This window comes from Leiobunum rupestre, chromosome 1 (assembly GCF_980474605.1).
Source record: "Leiobunum rupestre chromosome 1, qqLeiRupe1.1.hap1, whole genome shotgun sequence".
In the NCBI taxonomy this organism is placed as follows: Eukaryota; Metazoa; Arthropoda; class Arachnida; order Opiliones; family Sclerosomatidae; genus Leiobunum; species Leiobunum rupestre.
In genome coordinates this window covers 7,586,129-7,605,506 of record NC_143384.1, presented here as the reverse complement: position 1 = coordinate 7,605,506, position 19,378 = coordinate 7,586,129, and the positions used below count along the sequence as shown (strand labels likewise).

The window sequence follows — 19,378 nt, the reverse complement described above, 5'->3', positions numbered from 1 at the left end:
ACCAGAATGGAAATATCCTTCGATATAGTGTCGTGCGCAAACTTATTGCAGCGCTTAATGAAAGTTTAAAAGAATTCGGGCTTGATAATGAAATTAAAATTGAACTCCACACAAAACCAAACGGGCTCTGTTGGAATTTGATAACCACCAATAACTACCATATTAGAATTCCCAATGGACCAATTAAAGAGCTTCTCGATTTTGAACCTAACATAAATCCATATCGGAAAGACGGATTTCATATTGGGTCATATTTTTGTACGAAACCTTTTGCTGGTTATATAAAGTCCTTATCGTTAAATAACTTTAATTACATTGAAATTAGAAGTGATAATGTACAAGACGCCGCGTTTAGAGTCGAAACTCGAATTGATTATCAAATACCGACTGGTGCTTACTCGAGTGTCCAAGACATTTTAGACGCAATGATGTTAACCTTGGATGAGGAAATAAGGGATAAATTTCAATTAACCATTAACCATAATGGATCCGTTCACATTGGAGCCGCGGCGGGGTTTGCAATTATATTTCATTCATCTGAGAAAGGTCTCGGTGAAATGCTAGGCTTTACGCGCTTTAGTGAACTCTTGGCCAATACAGATAGTCTCTACGCTGCTGATTTATCAATGGGAGCCAGAACACTATATATATATTCAAATTTAATATACCCTCAATATGTAGGCGATACGTTTGCCCCTTTGATGAAAATAATACCGCTAGCTGGAAATGATAAGCCGTTTGAAAAATCTATTATTTTTGACAAAATTGGTTACTATCCTTTGAGAACAAATAATACAGAAATAGTTGACATTGACATGAAAACGGATTTTGGCGAAACAATAGCCTTTATAAACGGAAAAAGTGTCATTAGACTTCATTTGAGACGAAATGGCCGACAGTGAAAGTTATTTCAAATATTACCGCGAACAATATGGTGGCGGACCATTTTTTGCCGGACCTGTTTATCAACGGGGAAGAGGCGTGGGCGGAATTTTTAAAAAGCTTATAAAATATATAACACCCATTATCAAACCCGTGACCAATGAGGCTTTTGGAGTAGGCAAGAGATGGTGGCAAGATTTAAAACAAGGACATGACCCTAAAGAAACGTTAAAGAACAATTTAAGAATCGCCGGTAGCAATTTATTACATAAAGCGGCTGATCGATTAACGAGAAATCAGTCTGGCAGCGGCTGCCGTAAACGACGAACGGGCCCCATTAGGAAACGAAAAAAAGTGTCCAAACGGAGAGTTACAAAAAGAACCAAACTTGACTTTTTAGGATAATAATGGCGGTTTACGAGGGAATGCTAAGTCAGCTGGATATTTTTCAACGCCCATTGGTCAATACTAATGTAATTACCACAACGGAAATAAGATATTTACCAACAAACAATTTATCGGACAATGGCCCTCTGGAATTTTTTATTCCCGCGTCGGAAGATTTATATATGGATTTATCAAAAACTATGTTAAAATTGAAACTGAGACTTTTACATAACGATGGATCGAATGTCCCCGCCGCTGAAACAAAAGTGGCACCAACGAATAATCTTATAGGGTCGCTTTTTAGTCAATGCGATTGTTATCTCGGGGATACTTCTACCCAGTCCGCGAACAACTGCTACGCTTACAGTTCCTACATTGAAAAATTAGTCAACTATGGAGAAGATGCAAAAAATTCGCAACTCCAAAATGGCCTCTTTTATATGGACTCTACGACCAAGCCTTCGGAAATGTGGTTAGATACGTTCAAGTCAGAGTCCAACGGGGCCCTGAAGCGAGGCTCAAGATCAAAAGAATCGCAATCCTTTGAAATAATGGGGCCTTTGTCTGTTGATATTTGCAAAATTAATAAGTTTATGTTAAACCAAGTTCCGGTACGATTTCGTTTAGTTAGAAGCCCGCGCCTAACTACCGTCATGTCTATGGAAGCAGGCAAGGATTATAAACTAGTTATAGACCAAGCGTACTTGTACGTGACAAAAGTTAAAGTTAATCCTTCAATCGTATTGGCGCATGCAAAAATGCTAGAATCAGATATTCCAGCTATCTTTCCCTTAACGCAAACGATTGTTAAAAATTTTAGCGTAGCGAGAGGCCTAACGAGTATAAACCGCGATAACATCATTTTAGGTAGATTACCGAAACGAGCTATTGTGGTTTTTGTCAAGGAAGATGCGTTTATCGGGTCATTGAATAGTAATAGTTTACAATTTGAACATTTAAACGTGACCGGTTTGTCCCTCTCGGTGGGTCCTGATCGTTATCCTCCCGATGGGTTCCAAATGGACTACGACGAAGGGAATTATTGTTTACCTTATCAGAGTCTATTTTCCGCGATGGGGATCGATGGGGCCGACCGTGGTAATTTCATAAGTTTTAAAATTTTAAATCCGGGTATAACATGTATCTATTCGATCTAACAAGCGACAACAATGCTAGTGGGGATTATATGTCTCTTAGAAAGGACGGTAGTTTACGACTCGATGTGCAATTTAAAAACGCATTAACACATAATGTGACATGTATAATGTATTTTGAATTCGATAATGAGATTTTGATAACACGCGATCGCAAAGTAATTTATAACGCCGAATAAAACCCATTTAAAGCACTTTACCTTAAGCGGTTTAACAGTTCCTCGCTTGCAATCGTTCAACCATGTCACGCTCTCATTATCTCTCCGATAAACTGGAAATTTTTCTTTCAAATGACATTCCGGGTACCGATCTTAAAATTAAACGCCAAGGGCATAGAAAATACGTTTCATTTAATCTTAACGTTTGGGAAAACTTATGGACATTTTCCGATGAAATTGACACATTCTTTGACTTGACAAAACCCCCAACCCGATTTCATAGTTGGCTAACCGATTACGTAAAACTCGAAGGATTTATATGTCAAAGAGGTAAATTTATTGATTTGCGTTCGCACGTCCGCGGAGCTAATGACAAGTATAATGTCTTGTACTCGACTTCAAACGGTTTTGCAATGTGTAAAACAAGCTGGGAGCGGTTAAAAATTATTCGCTTAAGTCTTAATACGGAAATTCAGGAGAGAAAAAACTGTTACCAGTGTATGAAGAAATGTATTAAAGACGAATTAACCGAGATTCTAATGTCGTTAACGGGATCCTGTGAAAATACAGCATGTCACTTTCAATTGGCTCATGACATTACGTGGCTTCCCGTAGCTTCGCATTGGTCTGAAAGGCTTGAGGCTAATGTGAAAAGAGCTCTTCCTCTGGTCAATTATCAAAAGACTCTAAATAATTTTAACGAAAACTACCCACATTGTTCTTTAAACATACATAATTTATTTCATGCAATGGTTAACGATGTAAATGAAATTATTACAGAATTTTTGTTTTAATAAAGGGTATAAATTTAAGAATATGGTTTGTTTAATTTTTATTACAAGTTAAAAGGTCAAAGCGCGCGGCCATGAATAAAACCATAGAGAAAGTCTATTACGATCCTGAAAATCCAGGGGGATTAGGCGGTGTCAAGCGATTAGAAAAAAGTTTGCCCTTAATTCCAAAGACCAAAATTAAAAAATGGTTGTTAACGCAAGACCCCTATACGTTGCATAGAGACCGAAAGCTTAAATTTGCTCGTACACCAACATATGTGACGTCACTGAATGAAATTCATCAAATGGATTTAATAGTTTTGGACGAGTTGAAACCGGATTATAATTATATTTTCGTTAACATTGACGTTTTATCGCGCTTTTTATCCGCGTTACCTTTGAAAACAAAGAGCGGGAAAGACGTTCTACAGGCGCTAAAAAAAATTCACAAAGTTAATAAACCCATGAAAATTAATACGGATCAAGGAAAGGAATTTCTTAATAAGACCGTACAGGATTATTTAAAAAAGAACGATATAAAACATTTTGTAAGTTACGGGGACATAAAATGCGGAATCGTAGAACGCGCCAATAGAACTCTCGAGAACAAAATATATCGTTTAATTACTAAAACTAAGAAACCAAATTTCATTAAGGATTTACCGAAAATTGTTAGATAGTATAATAACAGTGTACACAGGTCGAACGGGTTCAAACCGTGTAAAGTAACGGTTGATAATGAGCATTTAGTTTGGAAAAATCTTTACGGTAAAAAATCAATTAGGGAAAAAGCCAAATTCAAAGTCGGTGAACGTGTTCGATTAACAAAAGCCCCGAAAGCGTTTACTAAAGGCTACAAGGGATACTGGTCGAAGGAAGTGTTTACTATTAAGAGAGTGATTAATAGACCTCGTCCTGTTTACGTCATACAAGATCAAAATAATCAAGTCATCTTGGGTTCATTCTATCCCGAAGAACTACAAAAGATTCTATCATGAATACTAATCAGCTTGATGAATTTTTGAAATGTGATTATAGAACGCGCCCATTTTACATTGGTACATTTTCCAAAGACGCGATTCCCAAAAAAGCGCCGAAACAGAAAACGTATTGTTTTATTATAAATACGGACGATTCGACGGAACCAGGTTCTCATTGGGTCGCTGTGTTTATTGAATCGGGAAAGGGAGAATTTTTCTGTTCGTTTGGAAATTCACCTGTTACGTACAATTTTAACTTGGGTCATTTAGCTAAAAAGTGGGTATATAATAAAAATATTATCCAACCGATTGACTCGGAAACATGCGGTGCTCATTGTTTATTTTATATCGTATGTAAATGTTCGGGGTATACTTATAGAGAAATATTAGATATGTATAATGATACTCTATATATCAATGACATAATCTCGTTATGGAATATGTGTCTGCATTTAATGAATCACGAAAATAAATATTGTAATCAATAAATTTTTATTGTATCAATTTTTCCATTTTTTAAGAGGGCTTAATGCGCGGCGTCTGTTTTTAGGTGTCGGATAAGGTTTGCGAACATTTAGTCTCCTCTTCACGTGCTTTTCATTCGTTTGCAAATCTTTATCCGAAAATGGTAGAGACACAGCCTCCGATAAATTCTCCACGCTTTCAGCCGATGGCCTATACGTTACGTCGCTGTCTCGTGTAGTACCCGTCGCGCCTTCAGACGTATTGAAGAGGTTCCTTATGTTACTGGTACTTTCGGAACGGCGTGGTGTACTACTTGAAAGAGGATCAAACTCGCGGCGGAGTGCTTCGTGGACGGCTTCGGGAATATTCGGTGTTGACTCCGCTATCAAATGATCCGGTAGAAACGCCGGGACTGGGGGAGTAGGTCGAAGAGGGGGTCTCGGTTCCGCGTGTAGATAAACGGGAATCGGATCGGGAGAAATCAACGTAGTACTGGGTGAAACGGGGGAACCGCGAGAGACATTTCTCGGAGAATTTATTGGTGTAGCTACGGGTCGTATCATCTGCGCCGGTGCGAGAAGAGGGGCCACGGACCGTATAATCTGCGCCGGTGCGAGAAGAGGAGCTAACGTATTCGATGGAGGAGGTATCGCTGGGGGCTCTAAACGAACGGCGGGGACTCCTTGAAATTCTTTAATTTTAAAGTACCTTTGAAGCATAGTTAAATACTCTCGTAACGTATCCTCCTCACTCCCTACTTTAATCGGTTTATTTATGATACTTTTCATTTGATTTTGAATAATGTCTATTAATTTGGCCGTATCGCTAAAATAGCTATCAGCGGGGACTAAAACGAATTTTTTCATCGATTAATAATACGGTTAAGAACCACGGGAATTAATGAACCGAGAATTGCACCCCAGAATCCGCCTCGCTGAGATATTAGAATTTTTCGACGGTTTAAGTCGGTTAAATTTTTACGAGCAAGTTTTCTGATGCACGCTTTATAGCGCTGTAATATTTTTTTCCTATTTGCGCCTACAGGTAGCGCCCCCCGGGTAATATTAAGACAAATATTAGAAATAGAGTTTAATTGTTCGGGACTAGCGTTTTTAATTAAAAATTTGCGCTGACTGGGGGAAGCTTTTTTAATGAGCGTTAAATAAGGTTTATGTTCCCGTATCGCTCGTGGCCAAGTCATCTTACGTAATGAAACAATTTTATAAATACATTCAAATTTATTCAAAAAACACAAAGAATTTATACAATGAAAACATTTTCACATATTTTTTATAGAATATATTTAACAGAATAATTTTTTTTAAACATTATTTTTAAACCCGTCACCATTACTCTAGAAAAGTTATCATTGGGCCCTCTTCAAATAAGCAATTTGTTCGCACTTTGAAATGTTCTGGTGTTTCTTGATTTAAATCTAAAACAATATTAGAATAGGGTCGAGAAGCAGTTACATTATTGTACACAGTACTTAGAAAATTTGGGTTATTAGGAAATACTTGTCGACTGAGACATTTAATCTGACTAGGATCACGCGGACTCTTAAATAGAACAATGTACGATGAGTTCAAGCTAATATCGCGAGCCGCTCGACCTTGACCAAAAACATTTTGGGTTAAGAATAATATAGTTAAATTTAAGTGGTGACTACCAACACGAAATAATTCCGAAACGTACGCGTTATTTAAACAACTTTGAGAGAGATCGTCGAGAACGAGCAAATTATTTATAGAACTATCAAATATTTCTTCCGGTTTCTCACTTAATAAACCCTGATGAAACTCGATATCAGGTATAATTTTTTTAAGCTCATTGAATTTTTCCGACCAAATATTATAACAATAAATGATTCGCTGGGGAGGTTTCTCGAACAGCGTGTGTCGATTTTTTAAAAGCCGAAAAGTCCAAACTGTTTTTCCGCATCGACTCGGTCCACTGATGAGGAACGTGGTCGGCGATTTAAACTTGAGCCGCGTTACTGACATTTTTGTAGCCGAAGGGAATACTGGTACCGTCGCTCTTGAAGATTCGCTTGTTAGACGTAAATCCAACGAGTTTTTCAGCTGGTTTTTGGAATAGCTGCCCCGTTTTTAAACGTTTCACGTTAAATGGGACTTCGACGCTGTATTTCAATTGTTGGTTGCGTGTAGCGAGGTCCTTCAAAGCTTCAAAGTTGACAATTGACTGATTTTTTTTAGTCAATGTAATGCCCTTAAGTTTAGTGACAATCTTTCCAGATTCGAATAAAATTGAATAAGCTTTACATCCCAAGGAAACAAAGGCTTTTATATTTTCATTGGGATACTGGTCAGCTAATGTACCTAGGGTAGTCCCTAGCGGAATATTTAAGTCTTTACTCATATAAAGAAAAGCAGAATCAGTATCGACGTAATTTAAATTAGAACCAATTTGAGCCATTAATTTGTATAATTTAATACGGCCGTAACTGGCTACAAACGCGCCTATCGTTGGTGACCCTTTCCGATAAGTTGGAACGTAGTCTTCCCGAAAACGAGTGGTGACTAAGGCTATATCATCGTCTAGTAGTTTAAAATCCGTTAATTCTTTGGTTTTATCGGCCAAAATTTCGACTAATTCCTTATAAGAATTAATAAAAACACTTTGGCCTCGATTTAAATTAATGGAATTTTTGCCCCACAGACTGTTTAGACTAAGTTTGCCAATAGCTTTTAAAGCGGGATTATCGGTTATATCGTCTAAATTTAAATCTAACCCGTCAATTTCATTAAAGTCTCGTAAATAATTAAGTTTTTGTTCTAATGTAATTATGTCTTTTGGATACGACGAATTTTGAACTTTGATTTTGTAAAAAAGCCGAATATAGTCATCGAATAGCGGACAATCTTTATCGAATGTCTCTCGGTAATGATGTACTTCGTGAATTGTAATAATTTTGTAACCGTACTCTATCGCTAGATAAAACTCGGGAGTCGTCCACACGTCGGTTATGCTACGCTCTCGATCAGTATGGGTACATTCGAAACATTGTTCAGCTGCACATTTGTAGCAGAGAGTATAATAAATTTTACTATTAATTTTAGCTGAGAGAATTGGGAGGTTTAAATTGGTAGGTGGCAGCACCGTAGCTTTAATAAGACCAAAATAAGCGTTAACGGAAAAATTAAAGTTACAAGTTATAATTTCGGGGCTTGATTTGGGATATTTATAGGAACTCATCTGGACCGACGGGTACATACTATTGAAATCCACGACTTTGATTGGTCGATCGGGAGTGGCTTCGGCGTAAATTACAAAGTTTTCGACCCTCCCCCCACGAATGGCGTCTCTCGCTCCTATCGGTTTGGTAAAGGGTAGGGAATCGCAGAAACTCGCAATTGCTGGGTCTTCTACTAACTGATCATACTCGTGCTCCCATATACTAATAAACTGTGCATTAGGCCTTTCCTTTTTTAAAAAATTTTCGCGGTCGAGGGTTTTGAGATAAATATTTAAATTATAATCTTTTAACTGTTTATCGTAAGCCTGGTGGTCAGTGTGCAGTGGGCATTTATGGTAATGGCAGCCGTAAAATTCGGCAATTATTTCGGGCGAGGAACAATAACCGTCTAATCGATAGGGGTAAATGACATGTTCTCCACCTAGCGATCGCGCCGTTTGAAATTTCACGTTGAGTTTTTTTTCCAAATAAGCTAACCATTTTAGGGCCTTGACACTATGCCGTTTCCTATAACCCGTCCCCGGAACAATCGCGATAGTGTTTGGTTCGACAAATCTACTAAGGAATAAATTTGTGACGGCTCCCGGCAACGTTATGGCGTTTGACCCTAACAAATCAAAATCGACTGTTTTTAAAAATAAATTTCTAAAACTATCGAATCCTTTCTGTAAAAGTTTAACGTCATCGATCGCGTATTCGGTTAAAACTTTATTTAGATCAAAAACGACGTAACGCTGGGAGTCGTACCATTGATTAAATTCCACGATTTCCTCGTCCGTAAATTTGTCGATACCAAAATATTCTTTCTCGGGGAGGGCGCCGATGTAATCTAAATTGTTTTCCGTAGCGAATGAATAACAAAAATAACCTTTCTTTTGGACAATCTTAAAAGTTTTCGAGAAATTTCGAAGGGCTGTAGGTAGGAACATGAAACTATCGATAAAGGCTATTTTAAATTGGGCGAGAAACATACCCAGGGCTTTGGAACCGGTATAAATTATCTCGGGTTTAATCTTTCGTTTTAATAGACCGTTAAGAATAAGCAACGTATCGAAACCACTCCCGAAATGGCTAATTAATATGACGTTTTCAAAGACCGGCCTCGTAACCGTATCTCTTTTCCGACCATTAACTGTCACCTGGCATGCTAATAAATAATCTAGGAAATTTTGAACGCAATCAAAGCCGTGAAATTTTCGGTAATCATAATTGGTCGAAAATGGCGCTTCTTGCATCGCGGAAATGATTAAAATTGGTCTAATTTTAGTGGCAGTCGTTATGGTTTCAAAATCAAAATAACATAGTCGTTTCTCATTCGATTTTATTTCTAATGGGCGGACGTGACACTCGTTTTTGGCATGCTCAATTTTGCAAAAAGCGCATTTGTTGTCGCAATTATGATTGCCTTCATAGTCTTTCCCGCAATTTAAACAGCGCCTTAAAACCTGACAGGTTCCTAGTTCTACGTGTTGGGAGAAACAATTTGGTCCGGCAAAATACCTATTACAGTCATGACAACGGGTAGCCTGTTCTATACTGGGGTGGAATTCGGGGCCGCGACATCGACGGCATTTAAGATTGGGTCCGCAGTCGTGACTTTTTTTCTGTTTGATATTATGTAACAGGGTAAGACAAAATTTACAATAATATTTTGCCCCAAACATGGCCGAATAAGATCGTACGACGTGGGTGTGGTCTTTAATTTTTAAGAGGAAAATTTGTTTTTCTTTAAAGGGTCCAATAAACACTTTATCGAAATTATCGTCCGCCGAGATTAATATAATTTGGTAGTCGGGTAATATATTTTGGAATCGATTAATGTCTATTATTTCTACGGGGCCTTCGGGAACCCCCGCTAGGGCGTGTAATTTTTTAGCTTCAATCTCTTGTTCGGGTTTTTTCCCGTTTCTAATTGTCTTTAAATCGTTTTGATTAAAACTAGCACCCAGTCCTAAACTTTTTAAATGCTGATAGTCGGCCAAAACTCTTCCCACCGCCAGGGCTCTCGTAAAACATAAATTGTCCGTATTTCTAATGGGAATAAATGTGTTACCTTGGTTGATATACTGATCTAAACATTCATAACTTCTGCTTCTAACACTGCGAGGAAGTCCTCTCATAGGGGTATCTTGAAGAAATATTAGGTCGAATCGGAGGGGTGAATCTAAATAAATGGTTTTTACGGACTGCGCTACCTTTTCAATCCCCGTTAAAATTCTCTCAGCTGTCAATTCATTGATATTCATTAATTGGAAATTTATCGGATCTTGCAGCTCATCGGAAATTACCACCACCCTGACGCGCGTGTAGCCTAAATTATCGGCCGTAATTCTATCTAATATTGATTGGAAAATACGGGTCAGTTGGTTACTGATATCCGCGTGGTTTAATTGGTCTAAATTTTTAAAATTACACTCGAATAGCATAGATTTACACCTATACTTTCGAGAAGAACTGGCAATGATTTTATCTATTGAGTAAAAATTTTTAGGGTTGAAACGGGTGCTAAGATCGAGGGCCATGGTGTTTTTAAAGTCCTGCGTAAATATTTAATACGGTTTGAATCGTTGTCGCGACGTCGTAAACTTCGCCGGAATTCTGCAAGTTTAATAGTTTTTCGTAGTGACGTCCACGGTTCTTGTAAACTAGAACTTCACCTCGCCGACCCGCTAGAATTTCAACCTTCTCGTTTCTTAGTTGAAAATCACCCTCTTCATAAACTATCTGTTCTAGATACTCTTTTAACTCATACGCCGAATCTAGTTTGACGCAAACGCCGTCTTTTGTCGCGGTTGGCCGATCGCTATTTTTGACGTAACGCCTTATATCTAAATACAAGTTATTTTTGAAACTTGCAATTTTTATCCCGAAATTTTTATGGCGGGAAAACTCTACGACTATATCCGTCCAGCCGTCGTCTACTGGCTTAGATGGACCGGCTTGAGATGGGCCGGCTTGAGATGGGCCGGCTTGAGATGGGCCGGCTTGAGATGGACCGGCTTGAGATGGACCTGGTTGAGATGGACCTGGTTGAGATGGGCCTGGCTTGGATGGGGTGCTTTTGGGTGGCGCATCAACTGGTTTGAATGGCGATTGTTTCGAAGGGCTATCGAGTACCTCGTGGCATGTTAAATCTATGATATCGGGTTGATTCTTCGGGATGTCTACTTCGAAACGAGTTTTCTTAATATTTACTTTGTTTCCGAAATCTAATCGACGACGGACCTTATTGACCTGGGAGCAGGGAGGTGTTTCGGATTGGTTCTAAAAATTAAACTAAATTAAATGGTATAAAAAATAGACTGAATTAATAAACTATTACTTTGCGGTCAAAGTCCATCGTGCCAGAATAATTTCCTAACAATAAACGGTCATTTAAAAAAGGTAATTCCCCAAATTTTAAAATTTACTTACAATTTCTTCAAGTCGAATGCAAGTTGTGAAATAAATGCAAATAAAGCGCGTCCCTCTATTTATAGTCGCAAAACCCCCTAGCGGGACGCTTAGGAACTTCTATAACACATGCTAATTTATCTAACGCTTTTTATTAATACATGCGTAAGTTTTCGTAATAAACTAAAATCCCCTAGCGGGACGCTTAGGAACTTCTATAACACATGCTAATTTTCATAACGGTTTTAGGTACTCGTAATTTTTCGTAACGGTTTTTTTATATCAACATGTGGTAAATAAACCCCTAGCGGGATGCTTAGGAAACTCCATTTTCTAATGGTTTTGTAACAATTTTTTTTACGTACTCTATTAACGCAACGTTTTTTTATATCAACATGTGGTAAATAAACCCCTAGCGGGATGCTTAGGAAACTCCATTTTCTAATGGTTTTGTAACAATTTTTACGTACTCTATTAACGCAACGGTTTTTTAAAATAAATCAATGTTTTCTCGAGAAAAATTCCATACACGAACCTAACCTCGAGCTATAGTAAATCAAATATTTAGGTTAAGATTGCCGGGTATAAAAGGCGTGATTTTTTCATGTTTTATCACATTTCGTTCCTGAACTACAATGTAAGTTGTAAAACGTCTTAATACGAACCTTTTCAACAAAAATTTAAAAATTTAGGGCTTCCAACACTACAGCAGATTTCATTAAAGTAGTGAAGGGGAGAGGACGCGGAAGTAATGTACTTTTGATAATATACTGTAACAAGTAATTGATAATTATTAAATTATAGGAGAAAACGCGGACCTAGGACCAGTTCGAAGTAATTATTTTCTATTTTTTATTATACTTTTATAAAAGTTCTAACAATAGGACCCGACACGCTGCCACCACCCTCCACGCCTTCGGACCCACCAACACCCGAGAACTCCCCAACGCCCTCGAACTCTCCCACGATTCCCTATCGGGAGATTTTGATCAACCCGTCATTGTCGGCGGAAATGCGAGTACTGGACTTGAGGAAAGGTAATTCGTTAAATATATTTTAATACGTATGAAATTATAATATGAATTTTTTCTAGCGCCGGGGATCAAAATCATCGTGGAAGGGGGTAATATATTCAACATGTTTTATTATATTAGCAACTAATTTATGTAATTTTAGGTGGCGCCCTTAAAATTTTAATTTAAATAAACTGTTTATATTTATTTTTGTCTCTTTCTTAATATACACGTTAGTTGTATTATATAAACCATTTTCATACAGATTGGTTAAAACGTACCATTCCTACTTGTTAATCGACGCTTACAATTTCTAACGGTCTTCAGAACACATGTTAAATTCGCGCCAAAACTTTAACAACCATATAGCTACCAGGTCATGAACCCTAACGGTTAATTATAAAGGTACAAACTTAAGCCATATATTAATATTCATGTCAAACATAAGTGTACATTAATAAACCTAAAGCGTTTAACCACTTGTTGATTTTTATACACGCGACGCTTACACTTTCCCGCCAAAAATTAATATTCAAACATATAATATAACTACTTGATGATCCTAAACACATGTTACTATCTAACAGGTCAATGACCCATAACGGTAAAACAATACCACGCTCATTAATATGCACCCTTTTTAAAACACTTGCTTACCTACTTGATTGACAGGTCAACTAATTAACACCTGTTAATCTCATTAATTATTCAGGTCACGCGCGCGTGACACGCGCCCGAGGGGGGGCGGAATCGCGATTCCCCGCTTCATTCCCCCCCGTCACGCAGCTGGGGACGCGGTAGCCACGCCCCCTTTTGGCTAGGAATAGGGCACATAACTACTCACATCGCTGCGGCTGGACGGAACGGCTGGTGGGGTCTTGGAGCACCGGTATATAAATTCTGATCACATGGCTGCGGCTGGATGGAACGGCTAGCGGCGGCTGCGGCTGGATGAAACGGCTAGCTGCGGTTGCAGCGGTTGGGAGCACCGGTATATAAATTCTGATCACATGGCTGCGGCTGGATGGAACGGCTAGCGGCGGCTTCGGCTGGATGAAACGGCTAGCTGCGGCTGCAGCGGTTGGGAGCACCGGTATATAAATTCTGATCACATGGCTGCGGCTGGATGGAACGGCTAGCGGCGGCTTCGGCTGGATGAAACGGCTAGCTGCGGCTGCAGCGGTTGGGAGCACCGGTATATAAATTCTGATCACATCGCTGCGGCTGGACGGAACGGCTGGTGGGGTCTTGGAGCACCGGTATATAAATTCTGATCACATGGCTGCGGCTGGATGGAACGGCTAGCGGCGGCTGCGGCTGGATGAAACGGCTTGCTGCGGCTGCAGCGGTTGGGAGCACCGGTATATAAATTCTGATCACATGGCTGCGGCTGGATGGAACGGCTAGCGGCGGCTTCGGCTGGATGAAACGGCTAGCTGCGGCTGCAGCGGTTGGGAGCACCGGTATATAAATTCTGATCACATCGCTGCGGCTGGACGGAACGGCTGGTGGGGTCTTGGAGCACCGGTATATAAATTCTGATCACATGGCTGCGGCTGGATGGAACGGCTAGCGGCGGCTGCGGCTGGATGAAACGGCTAGCTGCGGTTGCAGCGGTTGGGAGCACCGGTATATAAATTCTGATCACATCGCTGCGGCTGGACGGAACGGCTGGTGGGGTCTTGGAGCACCGGTATATAAATTCTGATCACATGGCTGCGGCTGGATGGAACGGCTAGCGGCGGCTGCGGCTGGATGAAACAGCTTGCTGCGGCTGCAGTGGTTGGGACAACCGGTATATAAATTCTGATCACATGGCTGCGGCTGGATGGAACGGCTAGCGGCGGCTGCGGCTGGATGAAACGGCTAGCTGCGGCTGCAGCGGTTGGGAGCACCGGTATATCAATTCTGATCACATGGCTGCGGCTGGATGAAACGGCTAGCTGCGGCTGCAGCGGTTTGGAGCACCGGTAAATAAATTCTGATCACATCGCTGCGGCTGGACGGAACGGCTGGTGGGGTCTTGGAGCACCGGTATATAAATTCTAACGGCTGGCTGCGACTGGACGGGAAGGGCGGACGGCGGCAGAACTCGTTGTAGAAGCGGCTTATTAGACTCGAAGTCGGAATCATTCTTCCTCCCAAATTTTATTTTATTTTATAAATCTGATCAGGAATTTGAGAATAGTTCGAGGTCGGAAGTTATAGCGTCGTGGCTTGACGGAACGGCTGATTGCGGCAGCGGCTGGATGGAACGGCTAGCTGCAGCTGCGGTGGTTTAAAGCACCGGTCTATAAATTCTGACCACTTGCCTGCGGCTGGACGGAACGGCTGGCGGTAGTTGCGGCTGGACGGGAACGGCTGACGGCGTCAGAGCTCGTTGTAGAAGCAGCTTCCCATGTAGCACGGTAACGGTTTACCGACGATGTCGGCCCATGGTTGGCCCATGGTTCCGACCATTGTAATTGGCGTTGCGGACATTTTAGGGTTGAAATGTCCGCGTAAAATATCGTCGGCCCAACGGATATTTCTTAACGGCTCTCCGACTTTAAAACATGGTACCAGCCAACTCTAAAACAGCATGACGGCGGTTTATTTACGGTATCGGCCCATGGTTTGGCCGTGGTCCCGACCAGTGTAGTTTGTGTTGCGGACATTTGAGGGTCGATATGTCTGCCTAAAATATCGGGCCCTCAAGGGGTCAGAGTGTGCAATAACTGGTGGCTTTACCGGGGAGTCGGGGTCCGGTTCTTGTAACCCGTAAGGGCGGTGGAGCACTGGGAGATGTTAGCTCCGTCCAAAGGGTCCTATCTCCAACCTCCGACTTCGGTCAGGTGTGGGCTGGATACTGGGCTTCAGCCCAGGCTAATGGAGAGGGGCCGGGCAACCTGGCCGCCTCGGCGGATTGAGTAGCCTGCTGTGGGGCTGCGGGCATCCGTATGAGGGCACGGCGGACCCATCTCCCGGCCTTTTGGACTCAGACCGGGATCTCCGGTGCCAGCTGTGCCGGGTTATGCGGGCTGCTGTGTGCCCGCCGTTCCTCTTTAGGAGCTCTTTCCAAAGGGCTTGGCTCCCTGCCTTCCTAGGTAGGGTGTCGGCCGGCGTTGCTAGAGCATCCGTTCTCTATCCCACTGCTGTGTGCGAAGTGGCGGGCTGGACGTCCCTTTTGTTGCACCTTCTGCTGGGTTGAGCGGCTTGCGTCGAGGGTGCGACCATCGGTAGTAGGGTTCTGCTACCCATGCTGGATTTGTCACCTGTCCGGGCTAGGGGGACGCTGGCGTAGGGCACTATGATGATAGGCCTCCGGTGGTATGGTCTCTGTTACTAGGTACACCGGACTATAAATTCTGACACACTGCCTAAAATATCGGTGGCCCAACAGATATTCCTTGACGGTTCTTCGACTTTAAAACTTAGTACTTGCCAACTCTAAACCTTTTGAAGAATCGAAGCAAAATAAGGTCGGGCCGACGTCAACGCATGATTAAAATCTGTATTTTCGACTCTACTAGATTTAATTTTGTTTTGTCATTTAAACCGAACCCATGACATCCACTTTCCGTTTCTTTAAATTTCTGTTTAATAACAAGAAATAGTATATTATGCCAAAACTTTAGTTAAAGTCTTGGTTAAACATACTTCACACTCTACTACTGATGGATAAAATATTATCTCACAAATCAATTGCGCTATTTTATCACCTCTTAAAATTTTATAATCAACTTTCCCATAATTGATTAAAACAATACCAATTGGGCCAGTATAGTCTATGTCAATAACTCCGGCTAAAACATCTATTCCGTAATGAAAGGACAAACCACTGCGTGGAGCTTTTTAAACATGGTAAATTAAGAACTGATTTCTTAAATTTTTACAACATTATGAAAAATTTTACCAATACGACCATAGGTGTTTTCGGGAAGTAAAATTTTTAAATCTGTTTCTATTAACAACCTGTTTCCAGAAACCAATATATAATCATATGCAGATTTTAAATCTAAGCCTGCTAAAAATTTGGTTGCGCGAACTGGATCGAAAGCATTCTTTGATACTTTTACAAATTTTATTTTCATTTAAATCTGGTTCACTTTTATGTAAGAAAAATGTTCAAACACTTGTCTTATTTGAACTACGTCCCCGGAACGAAACAAATTTGTCAGTCAGTGTGCTTTCCTACCATGGAAAATTTCACCTTTTTATACAGAATGTGACTCTATGTGTAATACTATTAACCGTAATTTTTTTAATCTGACAACTCCCTATTTTTATACAACAGAATACGCATATCAAAAAAAGATAATTAACATTTAACTATACTTAATGTATAATATATCCAAGGTTAGTTTTATAATTTAAAAAATAAGTATAGTTTATTTTTGTTTTAAATTTGAAATCACCCTTTTAATATGTTTAAAGGATATGTATTTACGAGAACGATGTATTATAATTTACGTTTGATATTAAGTTAGAAGGTTACACCTATTATTTATAATTATAAGAAATTAATTATTTTTGAGACAGTTATTTGATTAATCATTTCTAGAAATGTTTTTTAAATATGTGATAATATTAAAAAACTGCACCTCGACACAAATTTGATCAATATTTTTAACTCTCAGCATTCTAATTTAAAATCTTTACTAATTTATATATTTATATTTATCTCACAAAATAAATAAAAACTTGAGAATTTATCTTCAATTAGTTAATAGCAAGATATTTTTGGTTAAAACAGTTATAAGTAAATAGATATATTAAGATATGTAGTATATAAAAAATACAACTTGTGTAGAAGTCGAATTAAGCTCGGTATGTAATCATCCTTGATCTCAAAACACTGTGCATAAATTTTAATAAAAGGATCTATAGATATTTAATGTATAGGAACTAGAGAGAGAGTATAAAATTAAATAATTTTTTAAGGTTTATATTTTACAATATATTCTTATAATTATAGTAATTAACTATTACAAATTTTAGCCTAAATTTTAAACATAATACCTCATTTTTTAGTTAAGAAGAAAAACTTCTACGAAATAATGTAATTATAAATATTTTATCGTTATAATATTTCTAGTTGTTTATAACCATTATTTTTTTTCATATTCCTAATAATATCTTTATTGGATGGTTTATTTTGTACAGATTTTTGGAATTGATTTTTTTTTTAAATCTTTATGAATTGTATAATTTATTTTGTAATTCTTCGCAAAAAATGATTTTATTCGAGTAAAATTTTTTTTTTTTCAATCTAATTAAGTGGTTTGTACTAGGATGGTATCCGTTACATATAGACTTTCTGTGGTCGCCTACAACTTTTGTCTTTGGCAAAATAAATATTATTAAATATTATTAAAAATTGTATCTTCAAAAGTAAATTGTTATTGAATTTTGTTTGAAAGAAATCTTACGTAGGAAAATAATAAAAGTGGATTTTATAGAAAAAAGATTTATTTACATGTTTTAAATCATTTTACAAGTTTTTTCAAGATTTTGCAATACTTCAATAGAAGTTTCCATTTTGTTGTTGGGGATTAAAATTGGATTATTTTTACAATATTCTTCAAAATAAATAAGTGCTTACAGCTGATTATCGCTCGGCATTTTCAAATCGTTTGTAAGTACAGGGTTAGACTCAATTAAAGAATTCAACGTTTCTTCAGCCATGTTAATAATATTCGAATCTATACTTTCTTCTTTACTAGTTGGTTCAACATTTGAGTTCGAAGGTTGAATCTTACCCTCGATTACTAAATCATCGTACCATTCTTGATTTTTTACGTTAAACTCGTTCAAATAATCAATAATTTGATCGTCTAATAGTTCATCTTCGAGTGTGTATTTCTGGTGTTTTGAATTTAAACAATCACACACTCTTTTATTAGTGAGTGTTTTATTCGAAAAACTACATGTTAAATGGTTCATTAAATGTTGCTTAAAAATTCTCCTGTCTAGAAATAGATCTTGACAAATCCAACATTTTTCCTTAAAGGTAAATCCCTCGATACTTTTAAACGCGTGTTTTCGAAATGGCAGGTCAAAATAACACGAATTATCAACGAGTGAATCGCATTTAAATTCTGGTTTCCCCATAAATAACTTAATTTTTTAACTTTTAAAGGGGGCGATTTTTGAGACATCTTGCGTTTTCCCATTTCAACTGTGATATAATAAAAAAATTTACTCGCAATTAGGTTTTTACAGTGATATTATACAACTTAATCGGGCCCCCCTACCTGTCGAAAAAACAAGGTCAACAAATAACTTAAATTTTGAAAAATATTCAATTCCTCAAGGTTAGCAGGTTTGTGTATTGATGGGGGAAAGCACATTCCAACGATACGAACACCCCTTTTAATATATAAAAAGTACATGTATTTACGATAAATTTGTATTATAATTAACGTTTGATAAGGTTGAAAATAATTTCAAAATATAAATTATTTTTGAGACATAATTATTTGATTAATTATTAAAATGATTTTAAATATACTATATTTTGAAAAAAGATTTTACCTTGATTTATTTTTATATAACTTAAAATCTTCGGGGATTTTAATTTATGATAATACTAATATCTACACATACAGTATTTGTGTAAAACTCGAATTTTACTTTTAATCATTAGAAATATATTCGCCGTGTAAACGAGCGAGTTGAATATTAAGAAATACATTTTTTCTTCAATTTTGGAGATAAAAGTATGTTATTTAGTAATTTTAATATTCTTTAATTATATTTTTTTAATTATTTCTTCACTTTATATAGTGGACGAGACTTCTTGCAAAAATTTGTTGGAAAGAGGTTTTGTTAAAGTACAAAAAGATGGATTTATTTGTTGTCCTTATTGTTTTGGATAAACTGATTCGTTAGAAACCTATGGTGGACTCCTATATTATTGTTGGAATAAACAATGTCGATTTTACTACCAACCTGTTGTTTTTAGACAAGGCAAT

General features: G+C 38.3%; 1 protein-coding gene across 1 annotated transcript; it reads left to right on the top strand.

Moving 5' to 3' along the window:
* The first annotated feature begins 1,469 nt into the window (after positions 1–1,469).
* LOC149960530 (uncharacterized protein F54H12.2-like) lies at positions 1,470–2,426 on the top strand. The gene has a single exon (XM_090180443.1). It carries the CDS (start codon positions 1,470–1,472, stop codon positions 2,424–2,426), a length of 957 nt encoding a protein of 318 aa, XP_090036569.1.
* Positions 2,427–19,378: the final 16,952 nt, after the last annotated feature.